This window comes from Monodelphis domestica, chromosome 3 (assembly GCF_027887165.1).
Source record: "Monodelphis domestica isolate mMonDom1 chromosome 3, mMonDom1.pri, whole genome shotgun sequence".
Taxonomy (NCBI): domain Eukaryota; kingdom Metazoa; phylum Chordata; class Mammalia; order Didelphimorphia; family Didelphidae; genus Monodelphis; species Monodelphis domestica.
The window spans coordinates 188,452,964-188,472,366 of NC_077229.1; the positions used below are offsets into that span (position 1 = coordinate 188,452,964).

The 19,403-nt window shown below is 34.7% G+C and overlaps 1 protein-coding gene across 2 annotated transcripts in view; it reads right to left on the minus strand.

Moving 5' to 3' along the window:
• Positions 1-19,403, minus strand: part of CPNE3 (copine 3) — a 95,080-nt gene that overhangs the window by 15,363 nt on the left and 60,314 nt on the right. For both annotated transcript variants that reach the window (XM_056823353.1, XM_001368459.5), the window contains exons 4-9: positions 15,670-15,744; positions 13,140-13,211; positions 10,430-10,513; positions 8,427-8,516; positions 3,932-4,030; positions 478-564 (exon numbers count right to left, since the gene is read on the minus strand). In XM_056823353.1, coding sequence (XP_056679331.1) covers positions 478-564; positions 3,932-4,030; positions 8,427-8,516; positions 10,430-10,513; positions 13,140-13,211; positions 15,670-15,744 — 507 coding nt within the window. The remainder of the gene's footprint in view (positions 1-477; positions 565-3,931; positions 4,031-8,426; positions 8,517-10,429; positions 10,514-13,139; positions 13,212-15,669; positions 15,745-19,403) is intronic.

Here is a 19,403-nt window from a genome sequence, read left to right on the forward strand (position 1 = left end):
GGGGGAAATGAGGGGAGGGGAATTTTCCCTCTGCATGTTATAACCATTATTAAGTCTCCTCATCTTGAAAAGATTAACAGGATGGACAAAACTGGGTCAGGCTACTTTCATTCCAACAAGCCTAGAAAATGCCAGATCATCAGGCACTGTTTGCAGGGATAGAAGGCCATCGTTTTTGTTTGCCTTCTGGAAAAATACCAAACACGTAGAATGCTCCAAAGGCCTCGAGGCAAATGCCTCAATACTTTGAGATGTTTTAACTCTGGAAGTAAACATGCTATTTAAAAGATTTTGTTACAACTCATTCTCTCTATTCCCCTCTGCTCTGTGAATTTCTCAAAACATGATGTATAATTTCTGCACTGTCCAGAAGTCAAGGATTCAGGAGTCCAGACACACAGCATGTTGGCTCAGGAAATGGGGACAATCCTTCAAATGGATCTCAAATGAAAAGAACTAGCTCCAATGAGCACTGACCTCACAATGTTTCACACTGACAATACCAGAATTTTTGTAGCTTTTCTTCTTCAGCCTCTTCTTTTCATTTATGCATTCAAATTCAACCTATAGGAAGTGGAAGATAAATGTAAACTACAAAAAAAAATACCATTACCCCACCTGATATGGATTTAAGGAATGATTGACTTCCCTCCTTCAACATCATACCTTTTCATTCCTCTACTAAAATCTCCTGAGCCCTAAAATAGATTTATTTATTCACCAAGTGGCAGAGTAGATATAAGGCCAGGCCTGGATTCAGGATGATTCATGTTTCTGAGTTCAAATCTGGCCTTAGATACTTCCTGGCTGTGTGACTGTGGGCAAGTCACTTAATCTTGTTTGTCTCAATTTCTTCCTCTATAAAATGAACTGGAGAAGGAAATGGTCAACCACTCTGGTATCTTTGCCAAGAAAACCCCAAATGGGGTCACAAAGAGTCAAATGTGACTGAAGGCAACTGGATAACAACAGTTCATCAAATATACAAAATATCTATAACAGTCCAGTTTATTTTCCTATGACTGGAGCAGGCCTAATATTAGATTTGCCCTAGAAGAAGATTATTCTTGCTCTTTATAATAAACAATTCAAATGAAACATTCCTTAAGCAGCTCTCCAGGCAGAGAGCAAAATGAGTTGCTTAGGAAAAAAAAACAAAAAACGATTAGAGAATCAAGGAGCAAGAATCAAGCTACAACTACCAAATAGCACAACTGCTTTCAAGAACTTTTTTTGACTACCAGATGCATTCATTAGGATAAGAGAATATCTTTCTATTAACTAAGGGCATATTATGTGTGATCTGTAACCTGATGATTCTGTAATTCTATATTCTACCTTTTGTACTCTTCTCACTTAATTTTTCTCTTCTGACAGATGATCTCTGTCCATCTGACAAAAGTCTTTTCTATCTTTCAAGACTTACCTCATCTATAGTCTTTCCTGGGTGATCCAACCTTCTGAAATCCCACACCCCTTACTAAAAATCCTTATCAAGGATCTGAAAACTATCTCCTGAGGAACAAATCTAGCCTCAGTCTGATTTCTGTACTGCTCAAAAGAATGGCTTTTACATTTTAAAATATACATTTTTAAAAGACATTTAAAAAACCACCCTAGCTTGAAAGCCTTGTGAAAACAAGCAGCTGGGTAGATTTGGCCTTCAGACTAAAGTTTACTAAACCCTCCTTTAAATTACATAATTTATAGTTGTTGTTCAGTTATGTCAGACTCTTCATAAGCCCATTTGGAGTTTTCTTGGCAAAGATACTAGAGTGGTTGGCCATTTCCTTCTCCAGCTCATTTTACAGAGGAGGAAACCAACACAAACAAGATTAAGTGACTTGCCTATGGTCACATAACCAGGAAGTGACTAGTTTGCCATTTCTTTCTCTAGGTCATTTTACAGATGAAGAAACTGAGGCAAACAGGACTTGCCCAGGGTCACATAGCTAGTAAGTATCTGAGGCCAGATTTGAGCTTCCTCACTCCAGGGCCAGCATTCTACCTGCTGTGCCAAATGCATGCCCTGTGGGAATGAGGATAAAAAGAGTGTACGTAAGAAGCAATAATAGGAAATGAAACTAGAAAAGTGATTATTTGGCATCACTACAAAAAAAAGATATATTCCTTTACCCCCTATGTGTTCCTTCCCTCATCTCCTTCAAGGTCGATTTTGGGTTCTCTTCCTCAATAGATTCCTATTTCATCCAACCCATATTCTTCCAAAATTCTCTCCAACTTTTAGATGAGAGAAATCACCTTTCCATTTCTTACTCTCAAGAGTTTTCTTTTTCCTGATTTTTAAAAATATCCCTAACTTCTTTTCTACATGGGACTCCGTTTACTTCTTCAAACATACCTAGGGAATAAAACTACACCCTTTGCTCAAACAAAAATAAGTAAGAGACCCAGCTGTCAAGGATCCTAAATTTAAACAAGTTCAAATGCCCAGGCTGAAGAGTTTAAATGTTATGATATAAGCAATAGGCAATGGGTAACAGTTCTAATTAGGGAGATGAAAGGTCTGGAGCTGTCCTGTAGGACTGAACTAACAGATTTAACAATAATTCATCCAAAAACATCTCTAAGCATGTACTATGTACTGGGCAAGGAATTGGACACTGGGAATACAAGAATAATAAATGAGACCATCCCTTTTCACAGTGAACTCACAGTTTTTAAGTCATCTGCATAGAGATGATAGTTAAACCTAGTTTTAGATATATACAGGATGAACCCCAGACGTAACAATATAGAGGAAGAAAAATCAATGAGGACATATTATTATTTAAGGAAGTTTTTGTTGCTGTTGGTGCTCAGTTATTTCAGTTGTGTCTGACTCTCCATGACTCCATTTGAGGTTTTCTTGGCAAAGATCCTGGAATGGTTTGCCATTTCCTTGTCCAGCTCATTTTACAGAAGAGTGACTTGCCCAGGATCACACAGCTAGTAAGTGTCTGAGGTCAGAATTGGATTTCAAGTCCAGAACTCTATGCAGTGTGCCACTTAGCTGCCCTAAACAATGTACTGGAGAGGTCATAAAGATGCCTACTAGGGTAGTGACAGAGAGAACAAAACGAACAAAAACTCATGACAGTCTAGAGATAAAGACTTAAAGACTTTGTAACTGAATATGGCAATAATAAAACGGTGAAAAAGAAGGCGCTAAAATTTCAAACCTAGGTATAAAAGTTGAGCAAGAGGTTAGTGAGAGAACCATTGCTGTATTGTGGTACCAAGGAAGCACTAATCTGCTTTATTTAGAAAGTATTAGGAATTGGTTCAAATATACATTTGTTTCAAGAACAGCTGTATAGGAAATTTTGCTGAGTGACCACAGAATGAAATGGCCTCAGTAGAAATCATCAGTATGGTGTAAAGGTACTCAAATAATCTTAATAGAATTAGTTGAACCAGATGTTCTTCCTTACAAGGTTTCTCCCTGCACAAATGCTCTGATTTCATCTTTCTCCTGAGTGAGAAGAGAAAGATGGAGAGAAGAGCCAAATGGAAGATATAAAATCCAACTCAAAAATCAGATTCTAGTGCACTATACAAAAAGCAGTATCTACCTGGCTTAAACTAAAACAACAATAAATATGCCACTAGGTCGCACAACTAGTAGCCAACTGAAAATGGAAAGCAAGAATGCCAATTTACATATCTTGTCCTTTTACTCAACTTTTGAAGACTTAAAGTATTCTATATAATTTTGAGAAAGGTATATACTAGATTGTTTATCACACAGGAAGAAAATTCTAATTACAAATGCAAAACTAAAATGAAAAAGGTAGTAACCATGGAAAAATATTCTAAATTTAATTAATTAATTAATTGTTTAAATAAATAAGTGAATAAATATGTGGATAAATAAATGAATGAATGAAAATGAAATTAAAAAGGTATATACAAATTCAAAGAGACTCACAGGAGAATTTCGGGAGGCTCCTTTTAGTTTTGTCATGGTGGTTTGAAAAGTTCCAATGAGATCATGTGACCCATCATTATCATAATCATAGCACTCTACCTGAATTAAACATAATTAAAAATAAGCAAAAATCAACATCTCTCTGATTAACGAGAGCATATGGAAATAAATGCGATTCAATAACACCTACCTTTTACCTCTTAGGATGCCAAAACCTTTACATTTAGGCATTAGAAAGACTGTTACAAAGTCAAGAGATTGAATATAGAGTCCTTGCTAAAAATTCTTTACACACACATACACACACACACACACAGCTCAAACTAGTAAGATCTAGGTTCCACAGAATAGGCATCTGAATACTCACCTATCTCAGCCATCCATGGACAAGAACAAAAAGAACACAGATAAGAATGATACTTGGATCATTTTTTGTAACATAATAACACTGCCCCTCTCGCATAAAAAACATCTTTTCAAAGTTTAACAAATAGCAAAATGAGCTGATTTTTATCTTCTTTCCCCCATTTTTCCTACATTCTCTTGTGGCATCAGTCAAAAAGCCACCACCTCCAAGAAGGCAGGGGCAAAGGAAGACTGCAAGGGTATTCCACAGACTATCCACCAGATCTTGGCCAATGAACCATTAAGTTTCTCGGGATTCCCTCAAGTGGACTTGTCTGATATTATCATTTAGACTGGATAAGGCCAGATGAGTACTAGAATGATGATCCAAACTGTCAAGAGGAAAAGTGAAAAAAATAACCCTAAAATCACTGAATGGAGTATCTCGGTTGGTTGTCTTTGCTTTCATCTGTGCAGCACAGAGGAGTAAAACTTTTGATAGGGAAGATACTAAATGTCTTGGCTTCTTGGACTTTCACTTTCTGCTGGGCTCCAATAGCCAAGGGTCTCCGTTTTCCACTTCTGAATAGAAGTAAGACATTGCATTAAATATAACTCCAAGACAATAGATTTCCTTTAAGAGTTCTTCTTTCTTAGCCTTTATAAATTCAGAGCAGGGATGAGGAGAGGGCCTATCCTGGCAAGAGAAAGAACCACTCTATAAAAGCAGAGACGTCCCACCCACCTAGCTTTAGAACATAGCAGGGATGCAATGCTTTTCAACTCTGTGCATTAATAAAGAAAACAATGAGAAGGCTGACCTAAATGATCACTAAGGACTCTCTACAGTAGCTCTGTGTTCTATGCCCTGTAACCTATGAAATACTGCCAAGAAAACCTCTAAATTCTCTTGGAATATATAGTCCTCGTTAAAATCCTATAGTTAAAAAGCATTTCACTTTTGCCCCAACATTGGTGGCTTCTGCTCTACAAGAACAGTTTCAATTCTCAAGGTCAAATTAAGTAATTTTTTCTTTTCCTTATAATTAGGGTCATCTATCATACCTGGAGGCCTTTTGTTCCTAAATTTTACCTCTTTCTAAGAGACTAAAAAAAACATGGAAAATATAAAGGCAGCATGTTACTGTGGGGAAACTGTGGCTTTTCTCTCACTGGATTTGAAGTTGGGAGTTCAAATTCTGTTTAAATTCTATTCTATACACAAATTCTGTCTCTGCCACTTAATAGCCTGAATAACTTTGGGCAAGTTTTTAAAATGCTCTGGGATTCAGTTATTCATCTGTAAAATGAGAGGGTTGGACTGCATCCTTTGATGGTGCCTTATAGTTCTAAATCTTTGACTTTGTAATATGTAACAGCTGATGATTTCACATGCTGCTATTTAAAGTTGAAAAGATGCCTCTAACACTTAGAACACCAACTATTTCCAACATTTTGCCTGCTCTGCCCTACCTAATCTATTTCCAATCCTCAACTCTACTTTTTTCGTATGTCTCTAATAGAAGAATGACTTTAATTCAAACTTTCCACTTCACCTGAAAATAAAAAGAAACACAAAATAGAACATAATCCTAATTTTTTTTAAAAAACCAACCTTAATAAGTTTTTGATTGCTTTCAAATAGAATATTGTACAGGTACATGCATGTCCTATTTCACACATAAGCTTCGGGAAAGAAAAGAATTTCCAAAGGGAAAATGTTACATAGGTTTAGTAACTGCACATATATTTCATTTCCCCTAGAGCTTAATTTCCCTCTCTCCCAAAAAAAATAAATAAATGAAGTTTTTGATTATTTGCTATAATTAGTTTAATTTAATAATTAATAGATTAATTGCTATAGTTGGTGCAAGTAGAACACTCTCATTTTTCTCCTCCATGCTTTATGTTTGCCTAGCACTTTCATTTACATAATCTCATTTCCTCATGCAACCTATAAGGAAGACAAAACAGAGTCCCCATTCCATATCTAGAGGAACTGAGATTTATAGAGATTAAGTCACCCAGCTCATTAATAGTAAAACTGGGCCTTGACCTCAGGCCTTCAAGGGCTTTCGTTCTTATTTCATAGGTTTATTTTTAAAAGGGGGTGAGGGGTTGGGGTACATGATCCTGAGTCACTGGCTGGCATGTGGCCAGATATAATGAAGATAAGAACCCCACATGATTTCTGCCCATTTTTCTCCTTTAAAATGCATGGATCATATCATTAGTCAGTATCCATCACTAATGGATTAATTAAATAATTAGAAGTACTACGTATAAATTTTAAAGTTTAAAACATAGACACATGCACAATATAAACATATACCCATATTCACAAAGACATACATATATAAATATATTAAAAGCCCACACACTACACAACCCCACAACATTTTACTGATGCATTCACATTCTTGACAAGGTGGCAGGCATGCATGACTATTTGTCTTCCTGTCTAATCGATGTTATGGAAATGATTCATGCTAAAAGCCAAACACTGGCAAATTTAATAGAGAAACACAAATCATTGCTGATTTCCACTACAGTCTCTCTTCCCATCCCCTCACTGTTCATTTCTGTGAGTTCTTAAAGCAGAAAGACTCATAGATCTATAAAACTTTCTAAGACTCACTGCAAACACATATACACACAATTTAGAAGAAATGTAACTGACAATGTAGACAGGCAGTATGTGTTGTTGTTTTTTTTATGAATGTACAAAACTGAGGAGTTTTGAAATGAGGAGAGGCATTCACTAGAGAAAGCTCAGAAAACCAGTTTACTTACTATAATAAAATAGGCCATTAAGCATGCCACTGTGAGCAGAAAAGTTTAAAAGCATTATTTAATCTTTGAGACACCATTAGAAATGAAAAAGAAGAGTAATAATTCAGGCACCTCCAACATTCTCTCTGCCTGCTCTGGTCCTATAGGATGGAGTCCCAAATTATTACTAATTGAGGAAAAAGTTAAAACTCAATAAATGATACTATTTTTACATAGTTTCCTTTATTTCTAGGTTATTACTGCTGCTGGTGGCTAAACTGCTTCAGAAATAAAATATATTCTCTGTAAGATAAAATTTTATGAATTGAAGAAAAAGCAGTTTTACATAGTAGTTTCCATATCTATGTATTCCTGCTTTATCCACATTAATTACAATGGAGTTACTTTGTAGTCCTTTTTAAGGGAGAGGAAAAACTATCCATGGAACCACATAAAAAGAGCTCTAAACTGAATTTGCTTTTTTCATGTCATTTCATATTTAATAAGAATTTATGCTGTATTAATCCCAGGATGACAAACATCAGTCTCTTATTTCCTTTTAGTTTGTTCTATAACTTCATCCTTCTGTTCTAACATCCTAGATACAAAATTCTTTTTTTTCCAGATGAGTGACTTCAGATTTATTTTTTTTTTCCACTTGAGGACTATTACTTTATTTTTTTTACTTTTTAGTATTTTTCCATGGTTATATGATTCATGTTCTCTCTCTCCATTCTTCCCTTTCCCCTCCCGGAACTAACAAGCAATTCCACTGAGTTATACATATATTATCTCTCAATACCTATTTCTATATAATTCATTTTTGTAATAGGGCAATCTTTTAAAGCCAAAACCCCATATCCTATACTCATATAAACAAGTGATAAATCATATGTTTTTCTTCTGCATTTCTACTCCCACAGTTCTCAAAATTCTTAATAAATGAGATATTTTTACTTTCTGCTGGAAATGATGAAAGGAAATATCAAAACCTCCCTCATTTCTTGAGTACTAGGGTATGGGTTTCACTTTGGTTACAATAGAATACACACTTAAAAAGTTCCTAGATCCAAAGCAAGAAAATTCTAATTAAATGTAAAGACCAGCCAAAAGACTGAACTTTTTTTTAGTAAGAGATAATGAAATGAAATTTAAAATAGTGTCTATGACACTGAATTGGTAGAGATAAGGGAAAAAGGTTACACTACATTATTTCAAACTCTCTGATTCACTTCTCTGGAGACAGCCTTCCTGCTCTGGAATTCTCTAGATAGGAACATGAATCCAACTTCACAGATATCTGCTATTGCATATGTTCTATTTCTTCATATATTGCTTCCCATTTCAAAAAGATGCACATATGCAATATTCATATTACCTTAATGGTTTTGTCCATATCTCCATAGCACAAAGAGTTCAGAGAAATTTTAAAGGGCCTCCAAACAGGATTCAAATTGTTTTTAATAACCTATAAAAAATAAATGCAAAGGAATGTAAAAAGAATGACTAGAAACAATCCCTAATTTAATCAAATTGTCTTTACTGGAGCTTTCTCCTTTCATATTGCCTTCCATCTATTCTCTCTATATCTTGTGGTATTTATATATTGTCTCTCCTTTTAGAATATGAGCTCCTTGCTGGGAGAGAGGTAAGGAGGAGAAGGAACAAGATTGTTTTTTGCCTTTCTTGTATCTCTAATGCCTAATATGCGGTAAACATTTCACAAATACTTGTTGATTGACTACTGATTTCCATGTACTTATCAGTCTTCCCTTCCCTACTTGCTGAACTTTTCATCCTTTTCTTAAGTAAATTCCAAAGTAAAACCTGTTCTTCAATCTCTTTAAGAAACCATATCTGAAATATACTGTCTGGTAATGAGATGAAAAAAAATTATTATTGGGGCAATATGTTCACCCATTACAAAACTTCTAAGAGTAACAAAGTTTGCAGTCAGGCAACATGTTACCACACACATATAGGGGAAAAAAGTGAGTTAAAAAAGAAATGAAAACTTACAACACTAGCCACCACTTCCTCTAGTGACAACTATATTATACCTGCATTCTGGTTCCTTGTCTTCTGGGAAACAAGAAAGAAGCCTCGTCTCATATTGGTCCAAACATTTTTTTCCAAAATCAAAAAGTATTGCCTAATCAATGTCATTTTCCCCCATTACATAACTATGGATTTGATTTTCTTTTGTGAGCACTCTCATTTTAAAGGAATGGTCTATAGTTTATAGTTGCCTACATGTATTTAAACCAATCAAATAAAGGTTGGTGTTGTAAAGTGACTACAATGTACCCTTCCTAGTCTTGTTAAAACTCCCAGGATATACTCACTCTTGTGTTACCATCTAACTTTTTTTAATATATATATATAACTTTTTAAATACATATATATATATATGTTTTAAAAAGTTAGATGGATTATATATATATGTATATATATACATATATAGTAAAAATGGAGACTTGAATCCAGGACTCCAGTCCCTAGAAGTCCTTGCTCACTTCCCAGAATGCCTTGCAATCTCACTGAATTCTCACCTGGGCCGAGAGCAAATTATTATTTAAAGGGTCTCTGCCTACGGCGGGGTCTCTTCTCTTCCTGTCTCCGCTGGCAAGCAGATGCGTCTCATGATGTGAGTGAAAATTGAATTGGGCCTCTCGGCCCACCTAGTACGTGCCTTCTTTTACTTATATATTCTTAAATCCTTTATCTTAAATAAACCTCTAAAAATATAATACTTCTAGAGAGAAACTAATTTCTACCTGCCTTGGTTTCCCCAAAATTTTAATCTTACAATATATACACATATATACACACATATACTCTATATAACATAAGAACACATTTACATAATATATAACATATATTCACATACACATTTTAAGGAGCACATGTAATGAATAATTTGTGCAGCTCAGCCAGTGCAAGCCTAAACTCTCTTGGCAACTTTTCTAAGGTAGGTTCTGAATTCAAAAAAACATTCATGAGTGAAGGGGTAGAGAACAACACTACTGAATGGCAGCAGCAACTCTTAACTGGTGAGGAAACTCAAGTTAAAAAGGACAGACAATGTGGGTATCAGATATTAAAGTGAAAGCACACATCCTTCCTTTCTGGTAATAAATGGTTAAGCTACAAAAGTGTAAAGCGGAAGGTTCTATTCAGTTAGTCTGTTTTGGGTAATTCTGCTTAACCTATTTCAGGGAATGCAATTGGAGAAGTCTTGTTTGTTTGGGGTGATTCAGTTGTGTTGAGACAAAAATGCATCAACTGAGAGAAAAAGGAAAAAAACATCCAAAATGCTGATACTCAACTGAAAGTAAGTTCCTTCTAAAGCATACTTTCCATACTGACACTCCAACTTACCTCTGTTCTGTGTACCATGAGCCACTGTCCATCTGATGTCTGCTTGTGAAATTCCAGGTAGGGATCAGATTTTCCAAATATATCCTAAAAATAAAGCAGTGAAACCATCTGCTACTGTAACGTGTACATGAAATTAGGTTCAGTTCAGATAAACGTCGGTGTTAATTAAATTAGGGGTGAAAAAAGCCAACTATCCTACTGCCCAGATCTGAAGGCTAAGGGACTAGAAAATACACAAATTTAGAAATCTTTTTGCAGTAATAATATATGATCCCTAAGAGCAAGATTGCCTTTGAGAGTAGATGTCATTACACTTAGAAAAAAGAAATGTTGTGTAGTTCAATATGGATATGATTAGGGGTTTGATGTTAAAAGATCACTCTACTGCAAATATGAATAACATGGAAATAGGTTTTGAACAATGATATACGTATAACCCAGTGGAACTGATTGTCAGTTCTGGGAGGGGGGAGAATAAAAGGGGATGGAAAATCATGAATTATGTAACCATGGAAAAATATTCTAAATTTAAAAAAGGAAAAAAAATCCCAAATGGGGTCATGAATAGTCAGTCACAATTGAAACCACTGAACAACATCACTAAATAAATACGTATGCTCAAAAAAATTTTTAGAAACCTAAATTGCTTAGTAACTAGTGAATCTAATTTAAAATAGAAGAGTGCAAGCCAATTTTTTTTTTGTCAAGTGATGCCTTCTCTAGTTCAAGGAGAAGGAAGAAAGATTCCTGGTAATTTCAATGAAACCAACAAACAAATGAATTAATAAAAATTAAAAGATTAAAAAAAAAAGAAAAAGAAATGTCTTTCTGATGCAAAGACAGCAACTTTGACCATGGATGAAAAATGAATGAAATTTGAACAGTTTTTTTCTAGTAGAAGAGTTAGATTTGCATTGATCACCTTCCTCTTGGTATCAGATTCATATTTATAGCTAGATAGCTAATGGGGACAGTGGTTTAGTCTATATATAAAGAATAAAGTTAACTTGCCTCATCACTCAACTGGTTGCTTATTTTAAGCAAATAAGGTAACAACATAAATAATTCAGGAGCTCAGAAGAAACTTAATCAGTGGGCTAAATAGACACTAATGTTAATTATATTATATTACATTATATTACATTACGTTACATTACATTACATTACATTATATTATATTATATTATATTGCATTGTTATATTATATATTATACTTAAAAGTGGCACCTAACTTTGCTTTTTCTAAATGCTATTCCTGCCATTTACCCTCCCATCCCCTAACTCTCCCTTCCTACCAGTTAACTAGTTTGTGATACAACCATCGTCTCAGTATTAGGTATCAGCATGAGAATCAAACACATCTTTATACGCATGTCCCTTTCCACTTTCTAGAAGCAAAAGAAGAATCCTCAGGTGGCATTAGCAGTCCATTATCAGCACATTCTGCTTCCTGTGTTACTCCCCACAGTATCTCCTACAGGAGTTCTGTGCTCCATTGTAGATCCAACAAGTTATCTGACTCTCCAATAGCTAAAATGTATCCTGGTACTAGCAAAAGTCCTGCCATCCTATATATACCCAAGTTCCTCATATGGAACTAAGCACCCTGATTGTCCCAGCTACATTTACAAGTAATTTCCTTCCTCAGCATGTCTCAGAGGAGTTTTGGTCACCAGAGTAAACCCTTTCCAGAAAGACGTGTGGATAGAGCATGTGTGCAGGGCATCTTTCAACTTTAATCTCATTTCTGCCATGGCAAAACATGGCTAGTTTCTCTGTAATACTAACACTTTGCATTTGTTTAGTGCTCTTGGTCTTCCAAAATCCTCTAAGAGCTATTTCTTCTTTTTAATCTTACTACTACCACCACCACTACCAGTTGTCAGTGACTTCCCCTTTAATGTTACCTTGTATCTAATCTATATAACTTACATATACTTATTTATGTACATATTATGTCTTTCATTCAATTATAAGCACCTTGAGGGCAGGTCATTTTCACTTATTTTTTGTATCCACAGCATGTAACACATAACAAGCACTTATATATTAAATTAAATTAAGTATATTATTAAATTAAAATAACATACTCTTTACAATGATTGTTTGAAAACAAGTTTGTGAGGCAGTGAAACTATTATAAATTTCATTTGATGGGGGAAACATACTGAGGTACAGTTCATTGTCAAATGTCATACATCCTGCCAATATCAAAGCCAAAACAAGAATCAGAACTTCCTAATTCCAAACCAAAGCTATCTTGCCCAAACAAGATCATAGTCATCTTCAGATATAAAGCAAACAAAAAATAAAATAAAATAAACTATTTAAACAAATGTTAAGAACTGAATTACCATTAAAGATTTTTTTTAACTAACATGAATACTTCCACACAATCCTTTTTGGGGGGAAGAAAAGTGAATACTCTTAAGTTGTAAAAGTGGAGCAGGCAATGTCTCAGAGATTATGGGTTCAGATCAAAACTGTAGAGTTGGCATCAGATATAAATTAGAATCTGGGTGTAATTAACTACTCAGATACTAAAATCAATTTATACATATCATAATATCCCAGACTCCTTCCTCCTTCTGTTCTTTTAACAAAAGGTATATTACTAGACTTTGTATGAAACCAAATCACCTTCCAAAAAGAAACTAACATGATTTAGTTGAATGTTATTAAATTACTGAAACCTTTACATTCTACCAACCTTGTTATCCAGTTTTCTTGCTTCAATTTCAAATAAGACCACTCTGTTATCCTTTACTTCTTCTGCTGAAATCTAATAATAGACAATTTAATTTAAAAAAATAGAAACCACATAGAACCCTACTCTATTTTTCTAGTTTTGATATATCCTGTTGTATAATTGTGCATTATTCTATCCTAATTTAAAGGTAGATTTTAAAATATTTAATAACAAAATTTTGCTAACATTGAATACACAGATGGGTGAATATAGATGAAAGGCATGTCACAACATATTTTTTTAAATGTCTGAAACAAAGAATTGCATTTAATGAGCCAACCCTAATTTTTTTTAAATGCTCTACAAAATGAAATACGCCCAAGTCTTCTTTTTCTAAATTGGTTATCCCCACCAATTATAAATGGATAAACAAATTATGATATATGAATGCAAGCGAAAAAAAAACTATGCATATAAAAAATGCCAAAAATGAAGAATTTAAAAAGGATTTACAGTGAAGTTTGCATAAACAGGAATATAATATACATAATGACTACAATAATATAAACAAAAAGAACAGTAAAACAAAACTTAATTTGTGTAATTTAAATCATCGAGTTTTGCCCTGTGGAAGAGTTAAGAAAATATACTTCCTATCTCTTTTTCTGGAAGTGGAGTAATCTGGGTATATACTAAATGTACTAATAGAAATTATTAATGCACTGGTTGAATTTACAGAAGTGCTTTTACCCATATTTTTTTTAACCTTTACCTTCTGTTTCAGTAAGAACTGTAAAACAGAAGGGCAAAGGCTAGGCAAATGGAGTTAAGTGACTTGTATCTGAGATTAAATTTGAATCCAGATCTTCCAGATTCCATACCTGGTGCTCTATCCGCTGTGCCACCTACCTGCCTTCCCCTATTTATTTTTTAATCTTTATTACAAGGTAATAGAAAAGAGAGATATATGGAAATTGATGTGATGTAACAACAAAAGGCATCTATCAAAAATAACAATACTCCCCAAAATATGTCTGTCTAGGTATTAGTGGCCAGAAGAAGAGAGGCCAGCTAAAGAGGTTTGATATTATATTATTACCTACAGGGTTCTCTAATATTAGGGCTACTTCTTAGAAAGCCTTCTTTAAAATAGAGCTATAAGATAGGAGTTTTTCACTTAAATTTGAAAATATTAATGCTATCATTAACTTGGAATTCTAGTGGGTCAGGAACTCAGAACAACAAAACTAGCTCTAACATGATTTTCCCCAGAGGAATTTACCATGTTCTTAATAGATGGGTCTCCAGAAATCACAAAGTGATTGCCAAAAGCTGCATCAGATCAAATAATCTCATAAATAATTCAAAATAGACTTATTTTGGTATTTGAAAAAAACCTGCAAAATTAGGAATCTATTTGCTATAATGTACAATCCCTGAGGGCAGGAACTATGGGTTCTTTTCTCTTTATACCTCAGTGTCTCACACCATCCCTTGAACACAGAAGGTATTTAATTAATGTCTACTACATTATACAGATGAATAAGATTTCTGTTCCTGCATAAGATGCATGGTAACAAAAGAGAAGTGACAGATAAAACCAAAAAGAGGATTAATACCTAAGAATGCAAGTAAAAGATGGATACCCTGGGAATGGGTATGACCATAGTTATACTTGGGTAGCTGGGATGGGAAGATAGTAAATAGAATGGCTACTGAAATATTAGTATTAATTAAATCTTTCATAGAAATGTTATTTTCAAATAATCATATAGTTTGTCCATTGGTTTTAAGGAAGCATGCTAGAATTAAAGAGAGCCAAAATGTGCCACTTAGTTTGTGAATCACTTCCCACTCAGCGCATCATGGTACAGGAATGAGGCTCTCCAGGAAATGCTAGTTTCACTAGCCCTTGGAAGCAGGGAAAAAAGAGCATGTGGAGATAGCTGTCACAGGTCTCACATGACAAACACACAAATGTCCAGTGTAGTTGAGCTCCTGTTTCTTAGGCATCTAGAAGAAACTTCCAGTAACTAAAACAAGAAGAGATTTCCAGAACAAAGTTCTAAGAGATCAAAGAATCTCTAGATGGCAAGAATTGCCTTTTTTTCCACATTTTTCAAAATTCTGAAGCCCAATTCTAAAACTTACCATTTGGGAGGGAAAATGTGTTCGTTTGCTTTAAAAACAAAAAATAAAGTATCACTGAAAAATAGCTACCTCATGGTTGGTTGGTTTGTTTGAGGGTTGGTTTTTTTTTTTAAGATTTATGATTTTATTGCTTTAAGCAGTTACTACTGGTAAGAAACATCCTCTTATAAATACAGATTGGCATCTTCTCCACAACTTAAGAGTCAAGAGTAGATAAAAGCACTGAGCAATTAAAGGATTCATTCAAAATCATCCAGCAAGTATGCATCAGAGGGAGAATTCAAATCCAGATCCTGGTGATGCTGAGGCCCACTCTCTAATCACTACACCATGCCGCCTCTTACATATCTTACCCATTTCTTCCAACTACTTTAACAAAAGCAAAAGCCTTACATCTTACCGTGATGCTCCCTTTCCCAGCAGGTTTTCCATTTTTGAGGACCAATGGTCGAGTTACCGTCTTACTAGAAACAATCTGTTAGGATCAAAAAAAGCTATAATGAAAATCTATTTCATTTTATTAAAAAAATTTGAAATTAAAAGTTACAGTTATAAGAAATGGAAACATTAAATGTTTCCTTTGTGAATTTGAAAACTATTTTTAAAAAACACTTTAAAAATATGGCTATCTATACAGCATTTGTTAGAAATTTTCAAAGTGGTTACCTAAATAGATACCATCTCCTAACCCACACTAGCTAATATCCTTACAGACAAAGACTTTTCAACTCCTTCTTGTAATGGAAAAAGAGGGAAAAATTTTCTTCTCAGATACAAATCACATTCAAGTCCCTTCTGGGTCAAAAGATTTGATAATAGCATCTAAAGCAACTTTGACTCTTGTAGTAAGGAGATTTTGCAAAGTTATATGCATGAGAGGTTGCAGGGTCAAGATTCCACTTAGAACTCTCCTAGGAGCAGGGTATGAACACAGAGACAGTTACTGGAAAAATCATTTTGTGTGTCAGTTGTGACTGGACTCCATTGAAGGGAGAGGCTGCATCTCTCCTGCTCACAAGATAGAACAGAAGAATACCTGACTGAGTTTGGGGTGGACCCAAACTCAGTATTTTCTTCCCTTTGGCTGTTTGAATTTTCTGCCTGCTTCCAGTTGCTGAAACCTGCCTAGAAAAGTGGATTTTCTAACGGAGATTGCTGTCATCCCTCTGAGACGCTGGCTGGACCCAAGGAGGTCTCCTGTGTATGAGAAAATCCCTAGGGCCCTGGATTGGCTTCCCCTTACGAAATCCCTCTTAAACTTCTTACCCTTTAGCAGTCAGATTAGTTAGATTAGGAAATCTTAATTAATTAATATCTGGGTGGGTAATTGTAAGTTAGATTTCCATCCCTTGCCCTTCCCTTTTATTTAATAAACTGTTTATAAAACTGTCGTGGTTCCTTCCTCAAACCTTTCCCTTCCCCAAAATTCCCTTTATAACACTTTTCAACTTTCAAACAACTTCAACATTTAATCCCTAGAAAATACTTTCTGGACACACTAATATACAGCATATTTCGATGGTTTATTACCATCTAGATCTACAGATCTAGACTCACAGCTCTAATCCTTCACAGAATTATGTTTCTATGCTGCAAAGAAATATATTTTTCTCAAAAAGCAAAAAGCTAAGGTTCAATTTAACTGAGTTGTGATACTATCAGAGCTACTTCAACAAAGATTCATATTACAGAGCTATAGGAATCAAAGAGCATATTCCCCAAAGTAGAGGAGATTAATACTGACAACTCTGTTCCAAGAATCATCCACTCCTCAGTAATAAAAGTTTCATAAGGGAAAATCAGAGGGGAAACATTTTTCACTGACTAAAAATAAATATATAAAATAATCTCCATCCCTTTGTAAAATATCTTATCTGACTAAACTGAAAAGATTCTAACACTATTGTAATGTGGAAATAAATGAGCATAGTTTTTAGATAAAATGCATTTTGAGTAAACTGCAACAAGAGTAATCTAAGGCCATTTCCACAGCCAAGTGAGGAAGTGGATTACAAAAACTATTACATCAATTAATACAGAAATGCTCAAAATAATTTTGTTAAAGCAGGGCCTTAACTAAGGTTTACTTTGATTACTCAAAACCATCTATTGTTGCCCTGAATATAAATTGCTGCTCAATTAGTTAAGATTCCTGTTCAATTCATTTCAATAAATAGAGAATAGCATTGCTAAGTAAATAGGTTATTTTTCTTTTATCATTGGCTATATGTAGGTCACACATTCCAAGTCCAAGATTCACTAAAGCACCAAGTTTAGAATATCATACATTAAACATTAATATAATTAAATGTGTTCTGAATGAGTTAATGACAAAGTGTGTTGCTTGTACCCTAGGAGAATATTTATTGTTCATTATTTTTTACATAAAATAAGCTTTCAGATAACTATCAATACATTATTGAAAATTAACCCACTTTTCAAAGCTCTTAATTCAAGAGTGAAGTTGTAAGTGCAGTCAAGAATTAATACTTCAAAGGTTCTTTTCAACATCAACAACAGGGTTACCCTATGGTAGCAAAGCATGGAATCCAACAGCTTCCAGTGAACTAAAAATGAGTATCACAAAGAGGAAGATGAAGAAGTACAAGGAGGGTGTAGGAGGGCTCCAATGTAGAACCGATGAAAAATTCTCAGAAAGAATGGAGTAAACAAGGAATTGTATGGTAGGAAGAGATGATGGATGGGCTTGTCATGTTGCCCAAAGAAGGAATGCCAAGAAAACAGTCTAGCTTCCACTGATACTCGTACTACCAAGAGAAAATGAGGAAAGTGGACTCAAGAGGGCATGCAGACGAGTCACCCAGGATGGACAGGCGTGCATGGCTTGAGATCTGCCCCACAGGAGGCTATATGAGATTTTAGGTCTATTTGAGTCCTTCAAAAAGATCAAAGAAGACCACACTGGGGAAAGAGCGTTGGATTTGAAGGCTGAGTTCAAAGCCTGGCTCTGCCACTCAATTGGGGTGAACTTGTGTGAGTCACTTTAATTCCCCTGAGCATTCATTTCTTTATCTGCAGAATAAGTAGGCAGGAACAGGGGACCCTCCAAGGTCTCCTCTGTCTGTTTTCCATCTATGATGCTATGATTAATGATTTCCTCATGTGGATGTTTCCTCCACTAGTACAAATTGGAACTCTTCTTCACTTCCTAAATAATAGCTTGGGAATCTGTCACTTGGGAGTTCTCATCTACTTAGGAATAGCTAACAAATTGTGGCATATGGATGCAAATTGGATATTACTATGCCACTAGAAATAGTAAAATGGATGATTTCAAGGAAAACTGGGAAGATGTATATGAACAAAGAGTGAAATGGGCAGAATGAGAGGAATTCATGCAAAAATAGCATTATAAGAAAAAATAACTTTGGAACTTCTGATCAATGGAATAATAACCCACAATTCTAAGGACCAAAAAGGAAGCATGCTATCCATAGTCTGACAAAGAAGTGATGGATTCGCTGTGTAGAAACTGAGACAAACAAGGTAAAAAGGCATGCCCAAGGACACACAGTTAATAAAGGTCTGAAGCTGGATTTGAACTCAGAAAGATATCTTCCTAATTCAGCAGCCCAATAGTCTATCCACTGCACCACCTCGCTGTCCCAAGTCAAGAACTAGAAACAAAATTTATTCCCATAAATTGTGGAATGGCTAAAAAAAAAAACAACGCTGTACATAAATATAATTAAATATTATTGCTCCGTGTGAAACAACAAATATAAAGAATTCAGAGAAATATACAAATTTCTAGGAACAGATGCAAGGTGAAGCAAGTAGATACCAGGAAAACAATATACACAACTACAAGAAGATAAATAAAAAGAGCAAAAATAACCCTCAATGCTGATTAATTATAATGACCAAGGCTAGACTTGTAGAAAAGTAGAAAATTTTCACCTCCTTTTCTTTACAGAGGTGGAAGACTACTGATGTGAAATATATAGATTAGAATGAGTTAATGAATTGATTTTAATTGGTTTTGCTAAGTTGTTCTTTTTCCCCTCTTTTTAATATTTTTCATAGGGAATGGTTTCCCAAAGAGTAAAACATACTTGGAAATGAAAATGATATAAAAACAAAATAAAACTAAAGATGGAGCAGTTCAGTGGG